General features: G+C 40.7%; 1 protein-coding gene across 5 annotated transcripts in view; it reads right to left on the reverse strand.

Annotated features, from left to right (window-relative positions):
- Positions 1-26,994, reverse strand: part of arhgap21b (Rho GTPase activating protein 21b) — a 36,774-nt gene that overhangs the window by 7,699 nt on the left and 2,081 nt on the right. For 3 of the 5 annotated variants that reach the window (XM_010766326.1, XM_010766324.1, XM_010766325.1), the window contains exons 3-16: positions 20,499-20,678; positions 20,319-20,340; positions 14,860-14,952; positions 14,066-14,144; positions 13,928-13,982; positions 7,356-8,928; positions 4,296-4,442; positions 3,901-4,003; positions 3,746-3,791; positions 3,074-3,196; positions 2,666-2,965; positions 1,839-1,900; positions 1,591-1,733; positions 1,348-1,490 (exon numbers count right to left, since the gene is read on the reverse strand). In XM_010766326.1, coding sequence (XP_010764628.1) covers positions 1,348-1,490; positions 1,591-1,733; positions 1,839-1,900; positions 2,666-2,965; positions 3,074-3,196; positions 3,746-3,791; positions 3,901-4,003; positions 4,296-4,442; positions 7,356-8,928; positions 13,928-13,982; positions 14,066-14,144; positions 14,860-14,952; positions 20,319-20,340; positions 20,499-20,678 — 3,069 coding nt within the window. Of the gene's footprint in view, positions 1-1,347; positions 1,491-1,590; positions 1,734-1,838; positions 1,901-2,665; positions 2,966-3,073; positions 3,197-3,745; positions 3,792-3,900; positions 4,004-4,295; positions 4,443-7,355; positions 8,929-10,079; positions 10,402-13,927; positions 13,983-14,065; positions 14,145-14,859; positions 14,953-20,318; positions 20,341-20,498; positions 20,679-26,994 lie in introns of those variants that run through there. The other 2 variants (XM_010766327.1, XM_010766328.1) reach the window with 2 other exon arrangements.

Raw genomic sequence — 26,994 nt, forward strand, 5'->3', positions numbered from 1 at the left:
ATTCATGTGTCATACACATTACATAGACACATTATTGTCTTTGACAGGCAACCAATTTTAGCTACCACTTCGGCTTGATAGAAAAATCAATATTTTATGTTTTTGTAGGTCTGTCATGTTAATAGTTTTATTGCATTTAAAAGATTATTTAGACACTAGAATGGGAGTAACATTTTTTTTTTTTAATATCCTAAATAAAAACCACATCAATAAAATAAAAAATGAAACACAAAACCAAAAGAATAAATGACATGGACTCTCAGGTTCTGTTGACAAAAACGCTCTGGGGTGCATTCACACCAGCGTTTTATAGTCCGGTTGAATCGAACCCTGGTGCGTTTAGCCGCTTGGTGCGGTTCATTTGGGTCGGTGTGAACACAGTCCGAGACCTCTTAAGTGAACTAAACAACCGGACTCTGGTCCGCTAAAATAGGTGGTCTCGGAGCGCTTGCTTGCGAACTCTGGAGCGGTTCATTGCTGGTGTGAACGCAGTCCGCACCAAAAGATAGGAAGCGTAGTATTTACGTCACAAGAACGTGGATGTCTTCAAAAATCTTTAGCGAAAGAGTCTTTCAAGACATCCGTGGTTGTTTAGTTAAAGAGTGAAGCAGAATGAAGTGTTGAACAGTGTTGTGTGAAGTAAAAATGCTCCGTCAACTACATAAAAGTAAGAACATCCTTCGTCGGTGAAACGCCCCTCCTTACTGCAGAACGTCTCTCATTATATGTGTTATAATGTTTTTTAACGGACGTTGTCTGATTATATAATCATATGCGCGGGCCGCTAGTGTCTGTTGATCTCCAGATTAACAGCAGCATGAGAATAACCTGCCGATGCTCCATGGCGGAGGCTCCGCTAGAAATTGCCGGGATTTGCGTTTTTACCCCCTTAATGTCTGACCAATGGTTGAACAGCATTTCCGTGCACATGACTTGTGTTTAAAGTTTATAGTCCGTTTGAGTTTTGCCCGTGTGAACGCAAACCGAACCTTCTGAAAAATGAAACAACGTAACAAACTGTGGTCTGGTGCGCACCAGAGAAGCGGACTATTAGGTGTGAATGCGCCCTTAGTCTACGCAATGTCAAATAATGTTAGGGGAAAGCCTTGTTGTTTATTCTGGCATCATGGTGGGATTCTTATGTAAACCAACAAGAAAGTAAACACAACGTTCAATATTGACGTCTGCAGAAATGATTGAGGTCGTGTCCATGGATGTCATACAAATTGTCTAACAGTCTTTGTGACAGGCCTATGTGCATGAAAGCAAGATGCTATAAACAACCCCTGAATGCTAAACTACAGGAGCATTTTCTATTCCAATCCATGGAGAGAGGATGAGACCCACCCTGTTCGAAAGTGCAGCTGGACAGTCATCAAGCCGCACCCCAAACGTGACCCCAGCTGGAGTCTTCTTTTCAAAGGGTTTCCTCATGATTCCTGCAATGCCAATTTTCCAAGCAGCCCTGTCCCGTGTTGGACTGGAGTCTTCTGACAGAGCAAAGAAAAATATATGCACATAACTAAATAAATGAGCCACCTGTCATTAGAAATGCCCTCTAAGCACACTAAATAGAGCTGGTGTGTTTACCTTTCAGCGCCCTTCGATCGTCTCCTGTTCTAGGCGAATGAGGGCTGTGGCTCTTGCCTTCTTTACCCCCCAGGAAGGCTTGTTTGATACTCAGGGACTGGCGGGAGGATTTTGGAGAAGGTTCAGATCTGCTGCTGGGCGTACTGATACAGAAAGATAGCAACAAAGAACATACAGACATATTACATTAGGTTAGGCACACTATTAAAACGGGTAGATATGTGCTGGAGATGTGGCGTCCTGCATACCTCATCATGTTGTATTCTTTGATCTTTCGACTGATCAGGTCCTGACTTGTTACAGCAGCATTCTGTAAAGACAGCAGACAAACATTAGGGACAGTCGTCATATAAAGTACACTTTTAAAACTGTTTATTCTAGATTAAAAACAGTTCAATTTACTTTTAATATCAGTAAACAATTGTTAATTACTTGATATTCCTTGTTAATCCAACAAAGTCATTGTCTATAGAAGGCCTTGAATGTCATTTTATAACATGATTGGATACAGACATTTTATCAGGAGTCTTTATATAAACATTCCACATTATGAATGGATTTAATGTTGAGATCAGTGGGGGGGGGAAAGGGCAATGCTGATAAAGTGCATTGTTTACTACAACAAGTACTGCAATATGTACATTTGATTCTCCCTTGCTTCCATGTGCTCTAAGACCTCCTTCTCAGATAAATGAATTCTTTTCAGGAGTTTTCAGTAAATGAGGTCTGGCTGAAAAGCAGCTTACTGCTTGGCTCAGTCTGAAATGTTTCCCTCACACCACAAGCAAAGCTACCTGTATTTGTAAGTAAGTAAGTTTCTAATTACACTTTATTGCAAAGTGATTGGTGCCCCTGGAATTTCTACAAAACTACAGTGTAGTCTGGTTCCTTGTTTTGTTCATGTAACTCTAAACAACAAGTGCCATGCAGTGCCCTGAGCACATTTCACTTTCTGAGAGGATGAATATCTTGCCTATAGGGTTTACATTTCTCAAGACTTCCATCATTTTAGCTGGAGGTGATACTATGAGCGATCATCATGTGGTTGTAAACGTGTTTCCTTGCTAGAACGCACCTCTTCATCGGGGTTACTGTTTTCCTGAATGACTCTGATCCAGTGCAGCATGTCGTCTCTTCCCTCTGCCTGGAACAAATACTCGCAGTCCGAGGTGGTGAGTCGCAGCACATTCTTGCGTCGTGTGTCGCTGTAGGAGATGTCAATCAGACAGGCCTTGATGCTGATTCGCAGTGGTTCCTCGTCCGATGGCGTCGAAGCATGAGACTGTGCATCCTTCCTGTCCTTGTAGAGGGTTAGGATGTAACCTTTCAAAACACCATACATCGGCTTCCATGATCTCATTCCTCCACCAACACGCTGCAGAGGCACGGAGACAAGAGAGAAATACTTACACGTTGCAAAACACAAAACAAAACATGAGTAATATATTGCTGATAAATGAAGGCAGGTGTATAAAAGGCATACCTTATTTTTATCTGTACTAAGTTGCCTGAAATTGAGGAACCCTTCTCTTGTGGAATCAACAAAGATATCAGCGGACGAATCCCTTCGAGATCCAGAATCAGAAGATTTATTACCGTCCAGAGCCTGAAAGCGTGGATTAATGACGCGTTTTACTCCTTATTGGTAGACAGTTCAGTGTGACATAAAACATTGGGGGAGTGAGAGAGGAAGACTTGAGGCTTTAAGAAATTCTAGGCTAATTAAACTTGGGAAGTCAAAGTTACATGGTCAACGGGACATGCTTATAAATAACACATTTAAACATCTTTGTCTCAAAAATCTTCCCAAGGAAGCCAGAGAGGGTAAACTGAGAGGGGGACACTAAATCCAGGAGATTAACGCACTTCTTTAAATGAATGAGAACATAAAAAGGGCTGATATATTTAGCAACAAATTCCATATGTTGACACATTTTTACAGTAAAATATACATTTGTTAAAATGTCATGAGTTCCAAGTTTAAATGTTTGAAGAAAATTACAGTTTCCATTTTAATTTGCAAATGCTTTTATAGACTGCAAGCAAGCTGGACATTTCAGGTGCATTTCAATGACAATTCTGACCAAATAATGAAAAATCGAATGCATAATGACATAAAATCTAGCGTGCTGTGAGAAATAAAATAGTTGGTTACCTTCCTCAGGCCCCTAAAACTTGGCATATTCTTACTGGAAGATCTCCTAAAAAAGTAACAGAAACATTCAGAATTCAAGTCAGAGACAAGGTCAGACAGATCCAATAAAATGAGAATAAAATGCGAGCAATGGCCTAATCCTAGTATGCACTGACCTTCTGCCCTCGTCCTGGTAGGTGTCCAGACCCTCATCGTAGGATTTGGACCGCTCTGTTTTACTGGCTGTATCAGACTCCAGTAAAGCACTTCTCAGGGACTCTATACAGTCAAAAAAAACAACACATGTCAATATTTATTTTAACCAGTATTGAGAAGTAACTAGTTATATGTAAAAAGCAAATGTAATTGTTATTGGTTAAAGTTAATGAGAAAATGTTTCAATCGTTATTCATGTTATATAAACGTTAAAAAAACAAAGTTAGAAAAGATTGTTTTCACTAAGATAAATTCATGGAAAAAAATGAATCTTAAATCTCAGTCATTTCCTTTTCCAACAAGGCATTCTGTAAAGCAAAGCCTTGATTGAAATAAACCAACCCAATCTGTTTACCTTGGTCATGTGACAGCTGTCGGCGAATAGGAGGGCATGGTGAGTCTGGAGAAGAGGGGCCTGTAGTTATGGATTGTGCAACAGATATCACAGCGGAGGGTGGAATGGGAGCGGCCTCCCGGTCCACACTGGGGCTGATTGGCTCATCTACAATAATAATAACAAATATTCAGAGTAAGCACAGAGACTAGATTTAGATGTAGTGGCACAAGCAACTACCCTTTTTACTGCTCTTAATATGTGTCCCTAACATCCACATAAAACGTTGCTAAACACCATCTGTGGGATCTAGGAAAGATGTAAAACAGTGTTCCTGTGACTCCCGTCGATAACGTGCCACACCAAAGCTGAGAATCAGAATGGATCATCTTCTGACAAGTTTCTTCCGGGGATAGAAAGTTCTTAACACTTGAGTACTGCCCACTCCTGGCACTTCCAGCCTGTAACTGCTCTCTGCAGCGGAGGGGTTTTTGGAGCTACATTTAAAAGCAACTGTCCTAGTTCCAGAGTGTTCCCAACTCTGAAACGGGGCATGGGAAAAAGGATGTCACCATCTTACAAACAAGGCCAGATAGGCGATCTTAATAAACATCTGCCCATCACTAATACACATCATTAAGTACCTGACAAGTCTTTCATGTTTATCTACTCTCTACGAAAGATACGATGACCACTCCATTCTGCCATACCTCGCAGACATCAAAGACTATACAACAAACCTTTAGGACTCCAATGCATGCAGATAGCTTGCAGAGGCAAAATGCAGCGAAACTAACCAATTGGGTCCTTTCAGGTTTAATGCTCTCTCTGCTGACAGGCCTACACTAAGCAGCTTGCTATAGCAACACCCGAGTAAAGACGGTTTTATCGGCAACTCCACGGAGCGTCTTTTGTTTGGATAATTAAAGGTGTTAAAACGTATATCCAAAATCAGGCTGCATGGCTAAAAAACGATTAAACTGACAATTAAAGGATCAACCTTGCTTCCATCATACCAGCCATTGTCATCCAAAGAAGGTAAAATATATATGACCTGCCTATGATGGATTGGGCTATTGGGCTGATAACCACCCAGAGGGCTTTGAAACAGGGCATTGATGGAGGCCCAGACGCTTACACAATCAGGGCAGTGTTCTGCTGGGCTGGGGCACCAGTCCCAGCGGTGTTGCGGCATCATCACTGTCACTGCCTGCTTTGTCTGTACCTGCACCTGGCCAACCAACGTTATAGGGACCGCTGAAGGAACAGCCAGACACTGTTGCTAAGCCTTAAAGTTTAGAGACCTCATTGATAACTACGTACTGAAGGAATTCCTCCCGCCCATCCTTATCTAAATAAATGGCGTGGACAATAAACAATACCCTTGTTCATACCAAAATGAGTGCGCATATGCAGGTTTTCTTTTGAACGAGGGGGATATAGAATGGGAATTGACTCTTTTCCCAGTGCCAGAGTAGTATGCCATTCCGTTTTCTTCTGGTGTGTCACGTTCAACTTCACGGACTTCTCCTACTCAGGCCTCGTTGGGTTTCGAACAATAATGAAGTCAATTTCAGTTTTTGTCAATATAGTCTGGTATCTTTGAAAGAGCATTTAATTGTATGTTTTGTAAATAAATAATAACAATCCTAATAGATTTTACCTATATAAATGTATGTCAGAGCTGAAACCATAGATGTGTGTGATTACTGCCGAGTAATTTGTCCTTGGAGTTGATGTTTGTAAGTTTCTCCACTAAAGTCAAAAGCCAGAAGATAAGTGTTTGTGTTTTTATTTTTTTATTTGTATCTCCAGTGGGAAAGAGGGCTTCAGTAGAACCCCAAGGGAACTACTTTTTCAGTAAAACTTATTTTGCGACATATTTTAGATTCTTTTTTCCCTGAATGGCTTCAAAAGACCCAATTGTAACGCAGAACTCTTTTCCCAGGGGTCAAACTAACACCTTGCAGTGCTGTCGCTGCCTGTGGCCTAGTTCCTCCATACAGTGCACCTGCTTAGAACAAAATGTTTCCTTTATGTTCTTTCAAAATATAGGTGGAGCAGACGTTGAAAGCCACCAACCAAATGCTGACTTGGGTCTTTTATTTTGTTACTTTCAAGTAACACAAAGACCTAAGAAAAATCAATGATTACCTTTGATTAAATGGATGACCGACAGACGGACAGCCAAATATACACAATGCATATTACATAAAAAAAGACAGATGGAGAAAGTCAAACAGAGAAAATAAGTATCCACACACATATTTTCTTCAACATTTTCCAACTTTACACCACTCAGGCTTGCCAGCAGCATTGTAATTGTAGCTTTATTCTCATCAAGGCACAAATATAAACATGCGGAGAGTTCCTATAAATTATGTATTTTTCTGACAGCTGAACTGATTACACCAGATTCCCTAAAACAAGAATCATTCACTGAAAAACCTTGGCTGTAAAATTCAAACTAGATTTAGAAATGTCTGGCACCACTACCAAAACCTGATGCAAAGCATATTAAAGTAAATTATTTGATAACCTCTGGAAAGGGTATGAGGTAAAACATCATCAGCTCACTTCTGTTGATGACATCTATTTAAATCACCCGACAAATCCATTATGGAGCACTGAACCATAAAGTAATCCATTCTGAAGAGAAAGTCCATCCAAGAAAACAATATATTAAGAGGAGAAATTCAATATTTTCCAAAAGGCTTAAGTCATCCTTCATTCGGCGCCTGTTAAGCTGATCCCACAAAACCTCTCTGAATGCCACAAACCTGATTCATAATAACATCTTCCCACATGGATGCATTTATATATAACATCTGTCCATCACTGTAAAGACACACACTAAAAGACACTATCAGATTAACAATGAAACTATAGCCGTCTACAGTCTCCTGAGTCAGTATTTCCTCCATCTCTTTTAAACTGGTTTCTATTAGCCTAGCATCTATGGTGAAGCCCTTTAATCTAGCTACAGTATCAACACTGTCAGTCTTCCACAAGTTACTATGGATTTCTGCTGTTGCCATGACAACTTTGGGCGGCAAGGCTTTCAAATGATTGCTCTCTTACCGATGAATGGAATGGAGTCCAGAGACTCATCCAGGTTGCTGGAGCAGGAGGTGTGGCACTGTTCCTCGAGGCGGCGCATCCGCAACTCTCGACGTGCATCGTTTGGAAGCCAGCATGCCGCCACATCTGCTGTGGAGTCTGGTCCGTCGTCGTTTACAGCCAGGATGTAGGAGGGGTGCCGCAGAGGGCTGGGGTTCTTTCCAGCCGGAGGTTTCTCCCTTAGGACGACGCCAGTGTCTGTGGGGCTCCGCCCGTTGACCTGGCTCTGGGAGTCTGGGTGGGGTGGCTTGAGGATGCTAGGTCTCTGACGCATCTGTTTTGGTGTGGAACATGAAGAAGACCTTTGTCCGACTAATGCTGCGTCTCTGCCAGCCTCAACTGCCTGCATCATATCAGCCCCGATCCTACTCAGGCCTCGTTGGGTTGGGTGGGCGCAATGATTTCCTTTGACTGCAACTCTTTGGTCAACAAGAGAATGTTCAACACTGGTGCTTTTTCCAAAATGTGAGTTTCTTTCTGAGAGCATGGGTGAAGATCTCGTCTGAAGAGAATCTGGTCCTTTAGAGTAGACAGAAGGGTTATGTGGCCCCCGCATGACACCGCTGTATCCAGCAGAAGGCCTGTAGAGCATGGCTTGTCTGGGGATAGACTGTCTGCTTGGCCTCGTACCTTGGTCCCCCCTTCCGTATCCTGCTCTCCTCTCATTGGGCCGAACCAGCTCTGCCGGGTCAACATAGTCTGTTGAGCGTGCCCGGGCTTTGTGCATAAGGCCATCTTGGGAAACGCTTCGAGGTGGCCAGTTCCTGGTATTGCCCATTCTCTCTGCACTGCTCATGCGGTCCTGGGAAGCACTGCGTGGGGCCACATGAAAATGGGGTGGAGGTCCTTGGTATGAGCGTTCATGGGAGGTACTCCTCCGCCGTATCTCTTTAGGGACCCAGTCCCCCCGGGGAATGTGATGAGTAGGGCCAAAGGTGGCCTGACCGGATGCTCGCAAATTGTCGAGCCTCTCCTGGATAGTCCGACTAGCATGGGAATGGATTCCTTTGTTGTCAATGTACTCCCTGTACGTTTGGTATGTGCGCCAATCAATGTTTTGATTGTTGCCTGGGTAGTGAGGTGCATGACCTCCATATTGAACCATTACTGGACCACTGGGATAGACATCAGCCTTTCGAGGGTGAGAATACTGGGCCAGTGACCCAGGCCTACCCCTGACAAAGACAGGGTCCATATAATCTATCCTACTTGCTGGACCCATGCGCCCCATTTGGGCTGCTTCAGGAGGAACCACCACAGTTCTCACGCTGTCATTGCGCATGCACACTGCCATCTGGCTTTTTGGGTACGATTGAGGAGGAGGAGATGGGGGCACGGTGATCTCCTTGCGGTACCCATGGTCCGTGGGTGCTATTGGCCCTCGGCAGACCTGCCCTGCTGAGTCTGTTGCCTGGGCCATGCCCGTAGGCTTACAGTCTACTCTGGGGTAGCATACTAGGGGTGGGTCAGGAATGTGACAGGCATTTCCACTGTAGCTGCTGCGTCCACGGATGTAGGCATCCTGGGAGTAGGCCTAGAGACAGAGCGACAAAGCAGTGTTACAATAGGTACAGTACAAGCTGCATTTGCAAGTGTGTGTAATATTCAACAGTGTGCTACTAGATGCTTACAGAGAAGTCAAGTGTGATATTACAAATGCGACTGGATGCATGTGTGTGGGCAGTGCATGTTGCAGTAAGAGTGAGTGGAGGCGTTAGCAGTTCAGGGGTGTCAGTGGTCTTCATCTGCTCCTTATTTAGAGTGCTAGTGCTAGTGGAAGAAATGAAAACCTTGTATAGCTCAAAACATCATAAGATAGATGTATATTGGTATAATAGGTAACGAGTTCAATATTAAGCCTGTACTGACATTTTCAGCAAAGATTGTGTAACAATCAATACATGTTAGAAAAGACAATCAAATAGCTAACACTCCACATATTTTAACAGACATGACAAAAAATGTACATTAAAGAATGCCCTACATGATAACAGGTGTCTTCATTCTCCCACCTTAGACTGACGGACTGTAAGCTCAGACAGACAGGAGGTCGCCATCCCTCATAGAATATGTGCTATATTTAGCCTGCCTGATTATCCTTCACGGAATGGAAGCCTTCACTATTTTACTACAGATACTACTAAAATCCTTTTCCATAAATATACAATCAAACCGTTCAATGGGCTGTTTAGCCTCCATACATTTGTCCGCTACTTGTAACCTACTGCAAATACAACAAGGAAAAAGACGTGTAAAAGGTAGGAGGACTTTGATCTTGCTACCTGGTGTCATATTACAATCTTACATAAAGCTGTGTGTGTACCACAGCAATCAGTGCCAGGCTCTGTTCCTCCCTTAGTAAGCAACAAAGTTCAGAGGTCGCTGGCATTTATCACACTAATAACAACTGGCATGGAGGATGAAGAACGGGCGAGGCTTCACTAAAATGCCAGCTTGGTGCCAACTCGAGTTCCCAATCTAACAGGTACTGCAGGCACAGTGCATCAGCCATTTCTACACATCTGAATCACCAGCTGACCAAACACGGCAACACAACAGAAATAATGGAAGAAAACTGAAAACACATCATGTAATGACGATGCCGACATGCATGACAAATTTACAACGATGCATCAAGCACAACATGTGAACGTCAAGTGGATACCCAGTGTTCCGTTTGCTTACCAGATTAGTAGTTTCCAGAGAAAAAGGCTGTCGTTACAGCATGTTAAAATGAGAGTGTCAAGAAATCAAGTGAGAGAAGAAGATGCCAGCAGAGCAAAAAAACACACATTATTTAAGAGAAAACAGCCACAGCAATGACAGGGCTTGACAAGCTAAAATTATACTGGAGCTGCAGCAGCAGTACAGAGGGATGAAGAAGCAGAGATGTAGCTGAGGCGTTACGACCTGCCTGTGCCAGTCTGTCCTGGATGAGGTGGCAGGAGCAGAAGCTCGCCTCTCATGCTGCTGTTAAGTCTCCATGGTTCTATCCATCTTCAGCCAGAATATTACGCTAACTGAACAAGGTGCCTCCAGTCTCTCCCTCCCTCCCTCCCTCTGCTATTGCTCACATGACAGAAGCAGCAGCTGCTGATTATACATTCAGTTGTGATGGTACGGCCCCCGCTCCCACTCCTTCCTACTCCCTCCTTTCCCCTTAGCATCAACCTGTTCTAAACACAGAGCAGTCAGCTGATTTCATCTACTGCTTTCAGCTCATCATTCATGCTGTTCCATTTTTTTTCCCTGCTCAGTATTTCCTCTGCTTTACCGGCATTCAGTTCCCTCCCTTTTTTTGCTCCCTGGATGTACTCGCTCTCCCTCTCTTTGCTAAGCAACTACTGCCTGTCTCCAAGCAGTAAGAGTGTGCTGCCTCCCACAGTGAAACGTCACCCTGCTAGCATCTCTCATAATCCTCTTGCTCTTATGGACAACCGTCATCGGCATATTCATATTCTTTTGTGTGGCTGCTGGCCATTTAAGGCGCAATTCTGTGGCCAGTGTTTTAACAACGCACGTTTAGGACACAGTGGTCTGAGCGAATGGGTACAGAGGGGAAAATGGCAAGAGAAGGAGGAACTAACAGGGAAGGGGTGGAGTAACCCTCAATTGTCTAAAGAAACAAAAAAAAACTGATAATAGATGTGAACAATATTACATGTTTACATCACTAATGATAGATGTAACTAAAAGTAATATAATATATATATATATATATAGCATTCTTCTAAATGATTAATTGACCTATACCCATCAATTTAGTAATGTTGATTCAATCTGGACATATAAGTATCCACAAGGGAAGACTTCAGGTAGAGCAAACAGTGAGGCTCTTTCATTAGATGATTCCTAAAGAGGCTGTCAGATCACAATGAGCCCCTGGGAGAAGATTCCGGAGCATCCTGACAAAGCACTTTGGGTATTTGCTATAGATATGGTACAGATGAATGCATCTCCTCTATACTGAATGGGCAGAATGCTAACAGCAGCTTGCAGCATGCATAAATGGTTAATGATCTGAAGTGAGGGCTCATCTCTGCACTGCAAACATTTGATGGGCATCCAAACTGTTTTGAAAACAAAATTGTCAAACTGTTTTAGTTAGTGCTCTGTTAGGACAAATGAAGAGGATGTGAACCCTAATAGGATTATAGATTCCAAACAGCTATTATTATTGCCTTTCGTAGTAGGACAATTCATACAATATAAAACGTATATCTACCTATATTATGTTTTTTTATAAAAAATCAAAACACTGCTCCATTACGCTACTGCATTATTGACTGAAATACTTTAATGTAGTGAAATTGGAATGAAAATCAACATAACAATCTCTGCCTGAATTGATGAAAATACACAACTTATATGTAAGAAGTGACAGCCACCAAATACATTAATAAAACATGTAATAACATTAATAATACACATTTTCAAAACCTTTTTCTTGTTTTACTATGTTTCCTTTCTACTTCTAAGTGATGGATATGTTCAATAGTCTTAAGCTTAGCCATTTTGCATTCTGCTTTTTATGGGCACATCTGAAGCTATTTTGAGCTGTTGTGTTGAGTCATTTCGACTTTACATAAATGATCTACTCTGATGTGTTACAAGCAGCAACTGTATTAGTAAACTGCTTCTGGGGAAAGGAAGCATTAATAGAGCATTCATCATCGAAAGAGCATGTCGGTATAGGTCACCTGATGAGTTCAAAGTAAAACATGATGTGTGTTGCACAACTATTTCATTGTTTGGTTTCTATTAAATGAGGTATGGTTAAGGAGGTCCTACACAGTGGTTGATGGTCTACATCAGGGATGGGCAAATGGATTTTACTTGTAGTACTGATACCGTCCACTAGACTCCTAGTTACGTCGCGAGCTGCGTACATGATTTCATTCGGCAGCCAAATACCGCAAAATAATCTGTGAGGCGTTTGTGTGTATTGTGTTTGTTTCCCGGGGAAACCCTCACAAGAAACACCGGCTGTTGTTATGCCTGCTGTGACATTAAGTTACCGCTTGTAATTATGCCTTTACAAGCTTAAAAGTTGTATTTATCATCTGAATTTGGCAAAACGAGTTTAACATTCTAAAAACCAAGACTTTGTTTATTTGAAATCAGATGAAAATAAACTGTCACGGACCCTGCCGTGTTATCTATGATTACTATACGCTTTTCATTCATAATGTCAGCGGGAGGGAGGGGGAGCGGCGCTGAGGAACAGCAGAGTGCGGGTTGACAGGTGTCTGTGTTGATGCAGAGACAGGCTACAAGTGTCTTAGCTAGGTTCAAGTTAGACAACTAATGTCTGGGTTAGTGTTCATGACTTCATGTTTATGTCATCTTAATGGTTAATCTTAATGCACACACACTTTCCGTGCTTTCCAATAGTTTAAAATAGTTTTATTCCACTGTTAAATAACCTGTTCAATACAACCATGCCACTTGTAAAAAATACAATTAAATGTCTGTGAAATGATATTTGTTTAGTGAGCTTATTAGAGAATGTTCCCTGAAAGATTGAAAAATGTCAATGAAAATGTCAGACTTAGTATATTTGTTAATAATTACATACAACACTTGGAAGTTTGTGTGTGTGTGTGTGTGTGTGTGTGTGTGTGTGTGTGTGTGTGTGTGTGTGTGTTCCAAGTGAATCTGCGGCCCCCTGGTGGCCAGTACATACATTATGTGGCCCCCACCACCATCCAAGTTGCCCATCCCATGTCTACATCAATCGGACTCACATCACCCAAAATAACACTTATGTATAAGTCAATGACAAAAGAAATCTGACAAATGTTCTTGCTACCACTGAGGCTGTCACATGTAGCCCAATATGTGTGACGCTGGTCCATTTCGTCTGAGTGTGTTGAATACTTACGAATGCAGACAGAGAAATAAGCTCAACAACTTTTTTTACAACTCAGCTGTTTCATGTTTGTCTTTTCTATTTGAAGACGATTGATTTTTAGCTAAATACATTTTTACCTTTGTGTCTTTTGCACAAGTCAAATTAGGCCATTTCACTGGGACATTCAGGAGGAGTTTCACAGACAGGCAGCTTAGTTTGGCCTGATTAGGAGGCCTAGATAGAAAACTTATGGCATGGGATATGCAAGCTGTCTGCATCTCATGACTCTTGTCCCAAAACGAACTCCTTAAACTAGAGCAGCTATGTGCGATGGTGAATGGACTGTATTGATATAGCGCTTTATCCAGTCTTTACGAGCCCTCAAAGCGCTTTATATTCTACAAGTCATCATTCACCCATTCACACCTCATTCATACAGAGCAGTGCCGTTTGCTCAAGTAAGCTAACATCCACACTCATTCACACACCGTTGGCCATGCCATCGGGAGCAACATGGGGCTAAGCATCTTTTCCAAGGACACATCTACCACACGACCTCACAGCCACCGCTTCCCACAGAAATGATTGTGGGACTGGACAAACAGTGAGTAATTTCTGTTAAAAACAACCCATATTCATTTTTTGTATCCCACTTTGAAAATATGTTTGAGAAACTTACCAGTTGAAGTATATCCTCATCTTTTGGCATCACACAAAGTTCAAGAAAGTCACCACTGTTGGGGAACACAAAGAGATTTAGAACAGAAAATGCACAGAGTAAGCAGAATCATTCACACTAATTTATTTGAAAACTCACCTGTCTTGGATCAAGGATATAACCTCACAATAAGCCTTCCCAATGATGCTTGCTCCATTCACCTTCACTAATCGATCACCTAATAGATGTTTTTAAAAATATCAAAAACAGTGGTAAGGCTATTAGTAACAGAGAGGTGTAGTATAGATTGAGAGCTGTCACCTGACGTTGGCGTCTACAGTTACCATGTTCCCAGTGTCCACTTAAACATAAATTATTGGGGTATACCTAATCGAGAAGCACAAAAAAGCACTTTCCTATAACTCCATGGCCTGTATTGCTTTTAGGGTTGCCAGAAACTGTGGTGTGTAGCGTGCTGCAGAAGCAGTCTGCTCTGCACGCAGGCTTCCTCCAAGTTTACAGTAAAACAAACTGGTGGTGTGACCAATGGCCATTTACAATTATTAATACTATTATTAGCATTAGAATATATTTTGGTTGAAACTAAGCCAGAAAAAAAATAATTTAAAAATATATATAAATAAAATCGATTTTTAAAAATAATATTCGATTATGGAGACTGTAACGAATATTCGAATAATCACTGGCATCTCTAATTGCTTTACAGCAGAGCACTGTAAGGCAACTACTACAAACTGCACTACTTGCATTTTTTTGTTCCCTTTTCTTATTACGCTCTAAACGTCAGTTCTGGGAATAGGGAAGTTATTCCTGCTCTCAATGACATCAGTTACAGGATTTCATTAGGCTTCTTGTAATGACATGACTTCGGAGCACCTGGAATCAAATGTTAGAAGGTTTTGTTTAATGAAGGTTTGATCATTAAAACGTACCTGTGCAAAGCCCAGCTCCATGAGCAGGGCCACCTTCTTTGACTTGCTTCACGAAAATGGTGTCCATTGGTTCTAACCTATTCCGTTGTCTCCCTGATGACAAAAACAAGGTTATGATACATCACATAACGAGAATATAGTGCAAACAAATACAATCATACAATTAGAAAAGTAAACAAAATGTCAACAAGACGAAGATTTCCCATGCAAAGAGCAGCGCATTGTTATATTTAAGATGTAGTTACAAATCTATACAATTAAAACAATGAAGAAAGGAAATCGCCAAATACCAATACAATATTTTGGTAAAAGAAGCACTGTCCTGAACTTCAAATGTGAAAAACAACCAAAACTAAACCTACAAATGTGAGCCTGACTGAGCAGTAACAGTACAAGTAGGGGGTTACACGACATGTAGGGGAGAAGAGAAAATGATTGTGTATGAGCATGAGAGCGAAACTGGGAGGTTTGTCACAAGATCTGGAGGCATGTGAATCTACATGATGACAGCAGAACAGTGTTTGGGCTAACAGTTTCTGAAAAGGCTTGATCATGAATTAGATCACAGAAAAATAAATCTCCAAAGTGGAGAAATGGTGTGGTTTCAGGGAGGTGGATGAAAGCAGCAAGGAAACCTGTTTGCTCACGCTGCTCCTGTCTCCTAGCAGCTGCATGGCTGCCGGGAAGAAAACCAAGGAAAGAAAAGAAAGGGGGTGAGAGAAAGAGAGACTGGGAGAAGGTAGAGTGACAGTGTGCTCAGCTGCACAACTCCCACTCGTTCCTTATAAACTGAGAAATAGCTCTGGGCACAGCCAAAGCGCTAAAATCCTTCAACAGTAGTTAACATTCTGGTGAGTCAGCGCAATGTGGCTCACAAACTAAAGGGGAAGGCCAGCATGAAAACAGGCGTGATGGTTTAAAAAAAATCAATTAAAAAGTTGTTAAAACATCCTGGTGAGATCATTCATATTGAGCGTTGAGAGTGAACCATTTTAAGTGTCAACTCCTGGATGTATGAGGAACATGATCTGTGTCCAAGCCATGTAAAAGCTAAACGGGGGGAGAGAAGCAAGCCGTTTCCTTGACATTACTCAGTGATGAATCAATCAATAATAATCAGCAGTAAACTGTAAACCTTTAAAAAATCTCATACACACACACACACACTATTCCCCTAATCTTTTACTTTCCAGACACAAGATTACGCATGCAGAAATACATCCTGGGGACTCACATTATGTCATTCTTATAGTCCCATACAGCTACAGCAGCAAGACATGCTCCCTCTGGTGGTTTACTATAGAAGTGCATCAATGTCTACACAATGGAGCTCTTTATAAAGTATTGCATGAGCCACGGTTAATATTCATATACACAAGTCACTGCTTCTGCTACCTTGAAGAACATGAGATAATATAAGGAGCCCCAAGTACATGTGCTCATATATTGATTTATTCTTCAACTTTCAATTAATGCATGCTAAGTATACAATGGATACTCTATAGTCCAAATAAAAGGATGTATTGATTAACAAGGCTGCTCTGGGCAATGCATATAATGTTATTATTTATATTCTGAAGCACTCCCAAAACACCAAACACAAACTCACCACCTAACTAGTGCTGTTGGCTCCTAAACCAGTACCTACAATTAACTAGAACTTTGTTACTCTAGTTCAAATGCATGAAAACATTGCCATTTACTTTGACTATTTTAGTCAGTTGGCTTGGTTAAAACATAATTTATTTAAGTGTCAGGAGATTGCGAATTTGTTGTAAATTGATAGACTATTTAAAAAAGAATACAGCAGAAAGATTGCCGAGTAAAGGTTTAACTTAAAATAGCAAGCACACAACAAAAGGTATCCATCAAAAGGTCTTGCCGCTTCAAAATTGAACATTGCCTGTGTGGTACAATGAGCACTTGCAGCTAAAGGCAGGTTAAATTACAGCCGTGATTGAGGTGAAAGACGGCCTTGCTCGATGTGAAAGAGTGAAGCATTGACAAGAGAACATTAGATCACAAGTGCACCCAAACTTGACCCCAGAGTTGTGACAGAGGAGCTTTGTCTCGAGAAGCAGGAGACTCTAATACAATAAGAGAATTGATGGTGCTGAAGACCAGTATGTGGAGCGAAAACAGGGCCACTCTCATAAATCTGACCCAATGTTTTATTCATAAATCAATGTTTTGGCACATATTGCTTCAGAATAAGAAAACACAATGATGGCATTTATCTTTTCAGCAAAGCAATGGTCAAAGTCAAGTCTACATTTTGCCCCAATGGTTTAGACTGTTAGACATTAACAACCACAAACAAAGTGGTTTGGGGCATTATTGTTGATTCAACAAATACCTATGAGTTCTTGGTTTTTGACACCCTGCTGTTAATTAAAAAAAACTCCCAAGTGTCACCTGGAAGTAGTTTAATGGTGTGTCTATTGACTCTGCACCTTACTGACCCATCACATCAAAACATACAGGATCAAAAGAAATGTGTATCAGTCCACATTGATATACTAGCTAAACGTCCCACATGCTCGTGGTCTTTGTTTCAATAAAGCACTCTCTTGAGCTCCAATTCCATTATCTTACAAAAACCTTTCTCTGCTTTCATGCAACAGTTCGCACAACGCCTTTATAAGAAACAGGTAGGTCAGGAAATTAGCACAATAAGTAACAAAAATACATCTGTAAATAAACAAATATTTACGTCTCTAGTTCTGCCCATTTGTATTCTATGGTTTTGTGACCAAGCAAGCCAAGTCTGGAATGAAATCGTCCCAGGTTTTCTTCTTTTTCCAATTCTGGCTTTTCGCCTGACACCCCCTTTGTTCAGCATTATGCAACTCCCAGGACTATTTAATATTCTCCTGCTTAATAGGTCGGGTCTCAAAGCTCAAGACTAAAGGTTCTTTTGCAGCTTTTTAGTTTTTGTGTAAGATAAAATCATGACTGCTTTAATGAATCTGGCTTTCCTGTATGGTTGCATGAAGTTTACATTTGGACAATGAGCATCCACGTGTGTTGTTTCCAGAATATCCCTTTTGTTGAAAAAAAAAAAAAAAGCACAAAGTGGGTCACAAAAACAGTTCACATTTGGAACACCACAATACCATTTAACCGTGTGGATATGGGCGGCTTTAAGTGCTATTTCGAGCAGTCTCCATCGAGATGGCCTTGCTGGATATCTGGATATAAACTTTGATTTTATATCCGTGTTCATTTCCACAATTCACTGTGTACATACATCATATACAGTCCATTCAGGGTTTTAATTGAATGAAAGCTATAATTATCATTAGCACAGGACTGTAAACAGACATGGATTGGCTATCATGTGCAGATGACCATGTGCACTCTGCTTTCTAATGGGCGGGGTCTCCATGTCCTACAACACATTATCTGTTCCAGCACACAGTTATCAACACTCAGCTGTAGATACAGCTGGGTGATACTGTGTTAAAACACGTTTGAGTTCAAAAGACTACCGTACGATCAGGTGACATCAGTATCTGAGCTTTACTCACTACAGGGTGTGAGTTATCAATTATGAATGCCTCTACCTTTTAGGTCAGCAAATAACATTAGTGATGCTTTTACTAAATACATTTTGTGTGAACATTTCTCAAAACTAAAAAGGGCAGTAGACACAGGTTTTGCCATGTGTATTGAAAACAAAAGGGGTTATTTGTCCATACAATACTTCCTCAACATGTTCAAGATGAATCACAGTGGTGCTCTTCTGTACATTTCCTCCTCCTAAGATTATAAATGTGTAATAGAATTACTGAAGTCCAAATGGATAGCAATCTCCTCAAGGTCAACCAAAAGCAACAGACTAAGCTCTGAGCTAAGTCCACAAACAAGTCACTGGGGTGGGACACAAAGTAACAGTTAACTCAATCAAAGACAATACCCATAAAAACTAATCTAAAGGTTTGCTAATCTAATATCGTCCTATTTGTGGAAGCCCGAGTAAAATACATATTTTCCTCCTTTCATGCAAAACCGTACACACGATTTTCAAGTTTAAAATCGCCTTTTTGGTCATCAGAAAGGGTTTCAAATTAAATTCTATCATTTTGATCAAATTCAAAAGGGTCAAATTGTGATGTTATTTGATATGACACGGATCAAAATGTAACACCACAGCTAGGGATGTCCCGATCACCTTTTTTTGCTCCCGATACGATTCCGATCATTTGATTTTGACAATTTGCCGATACCGATGTTTCCCGATCCGATCTTTATGCAATGCATTAAGAGAAAAAAAACGAAAAAAAGCATTCAAGTTGTCCCTTAAGGTTATTTTTTTATTTAAATTGGATATTCTATCCAACATGGATATAGCTTCTTTCTTTCACAGCAGCATTGGATCAGTTCAGTTGTGCAGCATTGGATCAGATTCTTCAAATGTTTGACTAATTGGCTGAAGACAACTGGGCACTATTTATACTAACAATCAAAACTTCAGTTAACTCAGATAGGTCACAATTATAAAAAACAACTTAAACTGCCGTGTCATTGTCTGCAGTATACTCTACTTTACAAACAAAGGATTCAGCCAAGAGAAATAAGCACACCAGGTCTATGAAAACAAGCCCCAAAGAAGCAACACATACATGATGTTGTGTAATTTGAAACCAAAACTAAGGCTTCAGGATGACTTTAAGACTTGAACATGGTCATTTTTGTTCTGTAACATTGAATAAAAATGTTTTCTGATCCCCGATTTTTTTCTCTCGATTCCGATCTTTTGAAAATCACGTGATCGGCTCCGATCCCCGATCACGTGATCGGGACATCTCTAACCACAGATATACAAATCTAAACATGTCCTTTTCATATTCTCTCTGTATTCCAAGGCGAAACTAGTTAGATCTGTCTTTTCCTGAAGCAAAAGATTTGTGATTAATTCTCTTTAAATAAAATAAGAATCACATAAAATTCTGCATATTTTATTAAAAGAAATATCTGACCTTTGTGTTTTTGTAAAAATGTGTTAATATTCAAATATATGTTGCACACAGGATGTAAAGTACGTAATTGTTTATATAAACTAAGCAACATGAACCTATGTCAGGGTGTTGGTGTGAGACTTGTCCTTTATGAGGAGAGAAAATAGTGCTTTATTAGAATAACAAGGGAAAGAGGATCGAACACCAACATGGAGGCCATCTCTTTCTGAAAGCCTTTTTATGGGGGGAGAAAAGCAGCAAGGTGAAACAATATGAAGAGGTGGGTCGGTGCAGGACAGAAGCAGGTGGTGCTGACCAAACCATTCATGCTTTCACAAAGGTCAGTGACACACAGAGCTACATTGTTCTAATCGCACAAGGAAGCAAAAAGAGCCAAAGAGTGGATGGATTAAGGGTCATTAGAAGTTATGGGCACTGCTCTGACTCAGCAGAGCTGGAGGGAATGCATGAAGTGAAACAGCCAAGTGTTCTGCTTACCTCTGCGGCCATGATCTTCCTCCTGTAAAAACACAGAAATACTCAGGTGACTTTGTGGTTCACGGTCAGAGAATTCAAGTTCCAGGCTTTCTGTTGACTCAGTGTAATCTTATGTGATAAGCAAACAATACTCAGGTGAACGAAACCTAGGAACGATAACAAACAAATACTGAAATGTACCGGAAAATGCACCGTGGACTCCGGTGGGTACACGATGAAGTGACGCAGGGTGAAGCCGAATCCATGGGAGGTGCGCCGCAGACACACGGTCTTAGGTCTCGGCCACGAGAACGCCTCCTCGTCTGTCGAGTATTGCGCTGCAGGGGAATCAGCCGAGTTCCTCCAATCTGGAGATTCATTCTACAAATAGAAAAAGACGGAGGACGGCATTTAAATGTAGTCCTACTTTCAATGTCACACTGATAAGGGGATCTATGAGAATGGTTTTGAAAAAGTGAATAAGAAATTATGAAAGTGTACATAATGCAAAACGTATAGGCTAAAATCCAAAATAATTCCTTTAAGTACAAATACACAAGTCATTCCCCATATACACATACCAACAAATAACGATGTTATTATTTGTGCACATGTATACAGAGTTTTATCATCAAAGGTGGACATGGTTTAGAAACGGTATAGGCTGCCCAGTGTTTACAACAGTCTCCCATTTTCACAGCTGGAGTGTAGAGCATTTCAGGCTTCAGGGCTTTGGACACCCACCCCTGTGTTTACTGGCTATTTTTAGCCGCACGCCTTTGTAAAATCGTGCGTGCAGCAACACCCCCCCTCACTCAGGTCCCCCCATATCATATTCCCTGTTCCAGTACAACTTTCATGAACACCTATAAATGCTCTAACACTCTTGTATTTCCACACTAGAAGAGGATTTTCCCCTCACCCTGTCTCAAACAAACCCTCCCCCCCCCATGAAGCATAGACTTTCCCCCCACAATGAGAGGAATTTGATGAGCTTGCATTTACGATATCTCCGCCTGGCCAGAAATGTTGAGTGAAATGTCAGAAAATCAGAGTAAATCACCAGCATGTTAACATAGCCAAAAGGATTTACAAGACTACTGTCTAATGGTGATAGATGCACAACTAAAAACACAAAATATACTTATCTGACCCGTTTGTAAAATGTTAAAAATGTATAAATCTGAAAAGCTCTCCCACTTGATTCAGCTGTTGCGGGGAGTATTAAATGGCCAGACCACATTTAAACAAAATAATCATGAGCGACAGTTTGTTCAAACCAACATACAACCACAATTGCCCCCATCCAATTACTCTGAGAAATGTCACAGGATAAACATCCAGCCTCACACTCAATGGGTCATTAGAAATAAAGTGTGTGCCTGGAGCTGTGAACCGAGTCAAAGCATGTTTTAATGCACTCTCTTCACTGTGTTTTACTGCTTCTCAGCCACCACAGTTTGTTCTGCTTTTGAACCATGTGCTTCTGAAAGAGGCAGGGGCATAAACTGTTTGGATCAAAGTGCATTTTAAGTAGCACCCGGAGCTTTTCAACACATAAAAGAGTTCAAACATGCGAAGTGTATAGAGTCATAGTGCTACAGTGGTTGGCTGGAACATAGAGCTGCAGGTGCAGTTGACACCCATGTATTTTAATGAGACTAGCAAAACAGGTTTTACTGTGCATAACCAAGATTTGGCTGTTCTGTGATACCAGCACTTTCTTGTTGAAGTGTGTCTGTACGAGTCCTGGGTGCCTTCACGCCACTAGAAAACATTGAAATCAATACCCGGAGAAGTACTTGTGCTGATATGACAATAGATCGACTGAATGTTTGAAATGCCTGCATTGCTCCCCTCTAGACTCCGGGGGAAGGCCGATCCCGGTCGACTGGATCTGATTTAGCAGCCTGAGCAGAGGGCGATCTCCAACTCTCTGATCTTTAAATGTGGAGGACAGAAGGGGGTGTGGGCCTCCTGACAGGCACATGCCAAGCATTGTTATCATTGCAACTTGCATAGCTAATACTGTTTTGACATTCCAGGTCAATACATTCCAGACCCACATTTCCTTCATGGTTTCCCTTTTTCTCTAACGAAAAAAAACCTATATTATAAAAGGACGAAGAAGAAAGTCAGACTCTGGTATAAACCTGATGGACAAGATTCAAAATGCTTTGAAATAACCGTGACAAGAGGTCAAAAGAAAATCAACATACAAAGGGAGCACATTTTGAGATTACTTTTTAAAAAGGGCTTACAAAGAAGGAGCACGTGAAAGAGAAAAACCCACATCAAAACACACGCCGATTCCCTCCTGCCCACAAGTGAATGCCTCTCACCCATTTATGAATCACCAGAATGCCAGACTTATATTTGCACTGGGCGAGGCAGCTGGGAAAAGGTTTTCAGGAGGCATTTGTTCTCCTGCTGGATATCTATTGGATCCAAGCAGTGACCACGTCTCAGAGTGGGAACACGCATTTCCACGCCCAGATTCCAGTGAGTCCCAAAACAGCAGAACCAACAATGTATTAATCCTTCAAACAAGTGCCTGTGTATAAAAACTGATGTATAGGGGCTTATTCTTGTGTGCCATAAATCTGTGTTGTTTTCCAACAGTTGCCTATTTGCATTGGTAACTCCAGTTTGAGTGACATCTACTAAACAAAATAAACACATTGCCGAGGTATTTAAAAGGATTTACTGAGGCAAGTGAAAGTGAATCTATTTATAGCAAATCCTCGAGTTTGAATGAATGTGATTGTAGCAGAGAGCTGCAGACAGCAGCTGGGAAGAAAACAGACTGTCTTTTTCTGGGATCTGTTCAGCCCAGTCTATGGTTCAGCCTCATCCGGTTCAAACAACATCCCCAAATAATGAATAAATACCAAAACAACACTATCCAAGGCTCATGGGGGGGTTTTCTAACACTGGGGCTGTAGCCATTGTTTGAGTCAGTATTTGCAAAGATCAACAGATCAGGTGTTGCCAGGACAACTGGCATTTACATTTAAAAAGCAATTCTACGTTATCAAATGGATATATCCACCACATGTTTTTAGAATGTACCAAACTATGGCCATATGGTCAAATAAAAAAATGGTGTTCAAATGATTTTTTCTAATGAAGTCAGGTGGTTTTGGCAAGAGTAAAGATGGGCAAAATAGCTTCAGTTCCCCAACTGGAGGGGTAAAGAGGTGAAAATGTTCTTCAACTGATCAATTGATATTATTTGGTGCACAAAATATTTTTTCCAGCCCTGTCCGAAGCATTTTATTTATTAGCTTTCATGCAGTACTCCTGTCTATTTCTCCAAACTGGGTGGATGCCGACAGCCATCTACTGTAGATAATACACTATGGATAAGTACCCCATACAACCCCACTTCAAAAACACACAAATGACCCCTTTACATGCCAGAAAAACCAATACTAACCACCAACATCAGACATCTTAGAGGGAAAAAACTGTCCATGCACAGCTGTTTACACACCACAAATGTTGTTATCTAGAGGCTAGTTACACACTGTATAAGAACAAGAAATTCTACCTTGTTCATTTTAACAAATACCATGAAACCACACACTGCACGGCCTGTGTGTTTAAAAGCCTCTGCTGACATCACCAAATGACACATTACAAGCACCACATGACATCAGCTGCTCTAAAAAAAATCTGACAAGTCTTATAATGTAAAGAAACCTAGTTCTCTGTGGGCTGCCAAATTCTACACCACATCCCGTCTAAACCAAGCACTTAACTGTGAAAAGCCTGAGCTAATGATACAGGGACACTGAGGAGACCTGGGTGTTCCAGTCCTGTAGCGCAAGACAAGGTTAGGGGCATCATTACTCAGTCGATGTGGGCCGTGGTGTATGTCTTCTTCAAGCCACACTTCTAGTTGTAACATACAAACGGGAGTAAAAAAAAGTCCTTTGGCTTTTGTTCATGCAGGACTTTTGTTTTGAAGTTTGGCCTCTTTTCATTACATTATTCCGAGGATCATCGTGTAAAGAACAAGATTTTCAAACTTGCCTGGTGGTTCTGTAACATTAACACCAAAACTGATATCTACATTCATAATGTGGGTTTCAAAGAGCTGCATTATATATCATTTTATGTATTGTCATAGCATGATAAATAATAATGAAAAGACATTAAGAGTTATTGAGTCACTAAAAGGGGATCAGTAGAAGACCGCATTTTAAAATGGTAATTTACTCTCAGTTTTTTGTATTGGTGTCTTGAGTTCAGTTTGATATTCAATGTGTGCAATAAAAGAATGTTGGAAACAAGTAGCTTTAATTTGATTTGAGTAGAATAAGCAATTTGTTGCATTCAAGCAGTACATCAAAAGAAGCAGAAAGACATAGCAATGGTAGTGTCAAAGGGACTGCAAGCAGTGTTCCAGTCTTTATGACCCCTCAAAGTGATTTTACATATAAAAGTCAGCATTCACCCATTCACACACATTCATGGCAGTCTTACAAGAGGCCACCTGCTGAGGGAAACTGCCTGTTGTCCCTTGCTGTAGGGAGCGACTTGGGTGTAAGTATCTAATCCAAATTACAGAACATTTATACCTAGTTAAACACTGTAACAATTTCTACTCTTTATGTGGTCTTTTATAGTGCCGCCAAGCTGCCCATCTACCACGTGCATGAGACTGCAGAGTAAAGAACTACAACAGTGAATTGTCTACAGCGAAATGTAGACTTGACTGCTTATACAGCCCACTCTCATCTGTGAGAGGAAATTACAGATGCTTTTGGTTTCCTTAGGAGAGAGATTTAAAACAAAAAACAGCTGTTTGCTTATATCTCGCACATTTTAGCTTTGTTAAATGTGTACAATGAATGCTTACTGACTTGTAAATAGGTTCATATTAAGCTTGTATAACATGTTAGCTTTAACCAAAGATATTGGTAGCATTGTTTTGCCAACACCAAACATCTCTAACCCGTCAAATTCCTTAAAAGGATTTAGCAGGATTGAGTAAAAGGATGAAAGTAAAACCGCAGTCAGCTCTCTAAATAACCTCCTTCAGTTAATGATTCAAACTACAAAGGGAGATATTTAAACAATTGACAGAAAACGTCACAGGCCGTTCCATTTGAGATAACATGGATGTTTTTACAGCACAGAAACTATGGGAGGAGGAAAAACTGAATCACATAGAAGACCATCTCTTATGTTTCCCCCTGAGCCATCACAGACCCAACCATAAGCCAACAGGAAGTAACAGACTTCTTCTATCAAATTGAAAGTACATGTTTCCTTCCGATAGCCATCGGTTAGCCATATGATGCCTTCACAGAGGGTTCTGTAAAAGGCAGACGGACTAAATAAGATAAAGCTGAGCCTTAATGAGGCCAAGATTGCGGGGACAGGCGGGGTCTGTTTATCGATAGCCCCTTAAAGTGCTAAATATAGATCATGTTTCATGATCCAGAACAGTAGTTAATTACACTCTCATTTCTGTCATTCTACTGGAGCATAACCAACTAAGGGGCAGGTTTTATGAATCATGAAAGTCTACTCATCATATAGGAGGACACATGAATTAATCCATAGTGTGATACAATCCTTGTTGTATAGAGATATCTATACCAGTGTGTTCTGCAAAATAAGTATCTAGTCTAGGAATCTGAGTGGAGGATGGAGACGTTAAGCCCACTTTGTCTGCTATTTGGATTCTGATGCAATGTTTGAACACCATGCACGAAGCAGCTGATAAAGCAGACACGCACTCCGGTGTAAAGGAAAGAACAATACACTAGCAAAAGCCCAAGGCCAAAATCTTAAATCAACTAATATATTTGTTTCTATCAAGTTGTTATGCAATATAGGAAACAATCATCTCCCGGACCAATGGTCACAATGGTTGTGAACAGGTCAAAAGAATAGAAAAGACTGCGTGACTAGAAAAGTATGAGAAGATATGGGGACAGTGTCCTTAATGTTTTTACAGAACAATACAATAGACACACTTTTTGAGTATTATTATATATTATTTGCTGTTATAATGCAATCTACAGTTGTACTTTTATTTAAAAAAAATAAGATCTTAGTTGATTTATTTCATGTTTTAGTTCTCTTTGTAACAAATTTTCTCCCTTTCTTGAAATAAAAATATGGCACATCCATTTGTTATCAACGTCTTTGGACCAATCTTTATCAACTAAGACAATCACACGTTTTTCTTGGCAACACGCGTTACAGAATAGGTATTTAAGAAACCCATACACTTCTGAAGTCACTAATTAAATCCACAGTGTCATCATTTCCAGAAAATGCCAGGGCCACAGACTCCAGGGGGTTTCCGGATCAAAATTAGCACATGAATTGGTTTGTGTGGTAGGCTTATGAGAGGGACTGCTAAAAAGGAGGATTTCCACCGACTGCACAGTACCAAGGTTCTCCAAACACCGTACAACACTTCTAAAAGAAAAACTAATCTAAAACATGTTTCTTGAGTATTATACAAAATAGTTTTTTCTAAAAGCTACGCAGGAAGATTTTATTTTGCCTGGAGTTATTTTCTGTACACATCTGAATTGTGTTCTACGTATCATTCATTAAACTCATTTGTTTAGTCTGACCGTGAAAAGACCAAATTGCAAAAGTAGTTTTCTCTGCAGTAATGAGCTTTGAGTTAAAAACATCAATGTGCTTGTGTTTCCACTAGGAAAAG

The sequence above is a fragment of the Notothenia coriiceps genome, unplaced genomic scaffold (genome assembly GCF_000735185.1).
Source record: "Notothenia coriiceps isolate Sejong01 unplaced genomic scaffold, NC01 NC01_scaffold00003305, whole genome shotgun sequence".
Lineage (NCBI taxonomy): Eukaryota > Metazoa > Chordata > Actinopteri > Perciformes > Nototheniidae > Notothenia > Notothenia coriiceps.